This window comes from Limulus polyphemus, unplaced genomic scaffold (genome assembly GCF_000517525.1).
Source record: "Limulus polyphemus unplaced genomic scaffold, Limulus_polyphemus-2.1.2 Scaffold1713, whole genome shotgun sequence".
NCBI classification, from domain to species: Eukaryota; Metazoa; Arthropoda; class Merostomata; order Xiphosura; family Limulidae; genus Limulus; species Limulus polyphemus.
This window is the reverse complement of record NW_013667323.1, coordinates 210,049-214,793: the sequence shown is the minus strand read 5'-3', so window position 1 is coordinate 214,793 and position 4,745 is coordinate 210,049. Positions and strand designations below refer to the sequence as shown.

Below are 4,745 nucleotides of genomic sequence, written 5' to 3'. Positions count from 1 at the left end.
CGTCACATTATAACGCCCCCACGGCTGAAAGGGCGAGCATGTTTGGTGGGACGGATTCGAACCCGCGACCCTCAGATTGCGAGTCGAGCGCCTTAGACCTGGCCATGCCGGGCCTTTTCTGAACAGAACGTCACCATACTAAAATAGAAACCTGACACTAACAGAAGCAAAAATAAATAAGCCTTATTAATCAAACCAAACAATCCCACAATTAACAAACACCCAGGGGTATCTTTATATGTCTTTGATCGTTATTCCCCCAGACGTTTCTAATCTTATTCAAATATTTCACACAACGTTCCTACATTTTCATATTTATTAACTTTTTGTCTGTTTTTTTTTTCTGTTCAGCCTCAAATAAATAACCTGTCAATTCACAGAAATTTATATGCAAATAAGTATGATTGTTTGTTTGTAGTTTAATAACAAAGCTACACAATGGGCTATCTATGATCTGCCCACCACGTATACCTAAACCCGTTTCTAGCGTTGTAAGTCCGCAGACATGCCACTGTGTCATTGAGGAGCGCGCATAAGTAACCACTATCAATTCTAAAATTTAAATACATTGTTAGTTTGTTGAATGTTGATATGAATACTAAAACCTCCTTTACTGTTAAAACGTGTATACTTGAAAATGATCGCACCAGTGATCGAAACGTTGTTCCTATCTTAAAAATATTCTTCCTTGTTGTAAAAGCTGTAACTTATAATAAAATCAAACTTATCATCAGTAAGTGAACCCAAAACGAAACGAGGTCATGCTTTACCATAAACATACTATATTCAAATATGTAATTACTTGTTTGCTTAAGATTATTATTGATGATATTTTTTTTACAACTGTGTTATTCACTTGATTCTTTTTATTTTATTGCTTAAACTGATGATTGTTTTCTATTCTTCTTTTTGCATCTTCTAATACTTGAACTCACGTTCACCAATATATATTTTTTTTAGGAGCACAAGAATACGGTGAGGCAGCGGCCTACATTCAAGCTCAGTTTGAAGCCAAAAATAAATCAACAACTAAAGAGATCTATTGTCACATGACTTGTGCCACAGACACGACAAACATCCAGTTTGTGTTTGATGCTGTAACGGACGTGATCATAGCAAACAACCTGCGTGGTTGTGGGTTGTATTAAACCGTGTACAACATTGCGTGAAAAGTGACACCTTTCAGCCAACGAGCATGTCTACGCCGGAGCAGCCGCAAGTTTCATCTGTTTCTGCTTTCTTGTTGCTGGGTTCTAGAGTTCCATACCCTAGGGAGCACGTGGGTTCCTGTCTGGAAAACACTTGCACAGTAATCTTCTGTCTTAATGAACTATTTTCTTTAATCCTTCTTAATTTGTACAGTGCATTTTATGCTGATAACTGACGCATTTACCACAGATAAAAGATTGAAAAATGGCGGTTGGGAGATTTTAAACACAGAAGACTCCATAACTTTTTATTTCTTTGAGATACTTGGGAACAGAAGCGCAAAAAGTTTCACTTCAGACTAGAGCCCCAGATCAGAAGAGCATCTTTTTGTATGCGTCCAATTAACAGATTCTTCTAACACTGTCTACCGCTAACTATTTACGTCTTGTGTTTTAAGTTTATCTGTAACTAGTTTGTTCTTAAAAGAAAACTCCGGTACTAAGTACAGTAGCTGGTGATTTTATGTTCAAAACCTCTAGTTCACGGTTGTTGTATAACCAAACAATATTTGTGGATAAATGATGGATGCAATATTTTAAGTATTCTACCTAATGGATGCGAATGAGGAACAAGATTCTGTTCAATGTCGGCAAGCTCTGTGATTATACATTGGTTCTGGAGCAATGTACAAATACTGTTTGATATCAGCTCCTCTCTAGATATATAGTGTTTACTTTTTACATGCATAATTATTGAATTCTGTAATGCTAATTACTTCAGAGAGTTGGTTTGTTTCTTTCTTTTTTTTTGTCTGAATTTTTAGCTCAACTTGTATGTTATCTGTAGCATGTAACATCAGCGAAATTAAATGCGAAATTCTTGCTTCCAGTATGAAAAATATTTTCGTAATCTTTCTAAACCGTGTGGCTTAGTATCAAGATAGGTAAGTGGAATGTTTCGAGAATAAGATACAGAGTGTATGTTTGCAGTTGACCGCAAGCTAATTATAATGCATCATAATATGTGAAACAATCGTTATCATAAAGTGGCTTTTAGGCTTAAGATTTGTGATTTCGAATACTTACGGTGCTTCCAACCATAACTCTCGTTCATCCTATGTTGAGATTGCAGTATCTATGGTTTGCCAACAGTGGCTTTTGGTTTAAATCCTATCACATGGGCCGGGCGTGACCTAGTAGTTAGCGTGTCCTCACTGTGTTTCCGAGGGCCCTTGACTCCCATCCAGTTACCACAAAATTGCTCTCTGTACCTCTGCATTATAAGAGTGACGGTCAAATCTCACCATTTGATTAAAATAGTTTAAAAGTTGGCGGTGGGTGTTGCTGGCTAACTGCCTTCCCTCTTCTCTATCAGCTGAAAATTAGAAGTAGTATTTGAGTAGGTTTGCGAGAATATCATTCAATCTAAAAAGTATGTTATATATTAAAACTGTCTAACAATTAATGGACAAACATGATCGAATAATAGTCGTTACACAGTTAAGAAACGGCATCTACTACATTGTTATAACAAAGTAGTAGATATTGTTTAACAATATATTTTAGTACTGTTACACAGTTAACAGACAGGATCTACTACATTGTTATAACAAAGTAGTAGATATTGTTTAAGAATATATTTTAGTACTGTTACACAGTTAAGAGACAGGATCTACTACTTTGTTATATCAGGGTAGTAGATATTGTTTAACAATATATTTTAGTACTGTTACACAGTTAAGAGACAGGATCTACTACTTTGTTATAACAGGGTAGTAGATATTGTTTAACAATATATTTTAGTACTGTTACACAGTTAAGAGACATGAACTACTACATTGTTATAACAGGGTAGTAGTATTGTTTAACAATATATTTTAGTACTGTTACACAGTTAAGAGACATGAACTACTACATTATACACAGTTAAGAGACAGGATCTACTACATTGTTATAACAGGGTAGTAGATATTGTTTAACAATATATTTTAATACTGGTTCTTTTTTTCTGTTTGACCTGAAAATAGACTGTGTTAGTCCGAAAGTTTGTGGTCATTATAAGTTATTAACCGATGTAGGACGTTTTATTTTAGTTTTGGGTTCAAGACTGACCTCATCTTCTGCTTACTTGTTTTTGTGATTCCATGAAGAACAATGATTGGACAACTGCCCACAAGAGTTTAAACCTCTTTACTATAGTAGGTACGTTGATGATATATCCTGATCAGGTCTCCCTATTTTTTACAATACTTGAATACTAGACAAAGCAGTATGAGGAGGAAACATAGAGGAAAATAAACTTCCATTCCTGGACACCGTGATAAATATTATTAATAATAACGGACATTTTAATGAGAAGTTAATTTTGCAAGTTTCATTCATACCCTCTTTAAAAGATTAATTAAAATACTTATACTTTTTTTACCGTGCTTATGAGATATCTAGCACATATGATGGTTTGCATAAATAATTTATGAATAGCAAAAAATCCCAGTGCAAAAATGAGTTTTCAAGTTATTTCATTGACAGAATACTTCATTAGTTATTTAAATAAGCGAAGTGGTGCTACATCCGGTATTTATGTTGTACCCAAAAATGATTTGGTTATTAGATTACCCTATATGGATAAGTATTTTTTAAGTATTAAGAATCAGCTGAAAAATGTTATCCATAGGGTTGTTGTTTAAGCAGAGTCACATTAGGCTATCTGTAATGTCCACCGTGGGGAATCAAACCCCGGATCTTAGCGTTGTAAACCCGTAGACTTACCGCTGTCCCAGCGAGAGGCTATACATAGCGTATACTCGCAAATACAACTGAGGTGCATATTAAAACCTATTTATCGCCTTAATACTTTTTGTTTTCAATTTAAGGACCAAATTTGAACTTTAGAATCTTTTTTTGTTGTTTATAAATTTATTTGTCCCTGCTGTAAGCAGGGTTATATTGGTTTCACGAAAAGATAATTATTAATGCGTATAAAAGAACGTGATAAGTTAAGACCACCAATTAAATCCAATATAGTCATACAGGCTCTATGTAAATGTTACATTTCTGTCCATTCTAATTTGTTTAAGATCTTGGTTAGGGCCAGTGATGAAAAGGGCCTCCGATTAAAGGATAGTTTGTTGATAGATAAACTGAGGTCAGAAATCAACCTTCTTAGTTCCGCTAGTACTTTAATGTTAAAGATACTTTATAATTCGTAACACGGTAAAAGATATAAAAGTATTTTATAACGCGAGTTTGTTTGTTAATAAAAAAGTCAGTTAAAACAACGTTTAAAAGTATATAATACTCCAAAAACTGTTGAGGGCACTAGGCCTTACTAAAAACATCAATAATTTTACTGGATCACAGTCACCAGGAAGGAAAACTACATTGAAAAAACATCCTGATATTTATACCTTGTTATTTGGCATGATACAAAAACATTTACCAATCATTTGACATAGATGGTGCTGCCATCTCTTATCTCTCATTAAAAATGGAGCTTGTTTTTAAACACAAAGTTAAACAATGGGTTATTTATACTCTACTTACTGTGGATATTGAGATATGATTATAGTTATAAGCCTTCTAGCGTACCGTTGAGCC

At 34.3% G+C, this 4,745-nt stretch overlaps 1 protein-coding gene across 1 annotated transcript in view; it reads left to right on the top strand.

Moving 5' to 3' along the window:
- The window catches only part of LOC106464666 (guanine nucleotide-binding protein G(o) subunit alpha-like), a 31,488-nt gene extending 29,439 nt beyond the window's left edge, over positions 1–2,049 (top strand). Inside the window, exon 7 of the mRNA XM_013924825.2 lies at positions 961–2,049. Within this exon, the coding sequence (XP_013780279.1) occupies positions 961–1,148 (188 nt within the window). The 3' untranslated portion in view covers positions 1,149–2,049. The remainder of the gene's footprint in view (positions 1–960) is intronic.
- The last annotated feature ends 2,696 nt before the right edge of the window (positions 2,050–4,745 follow it).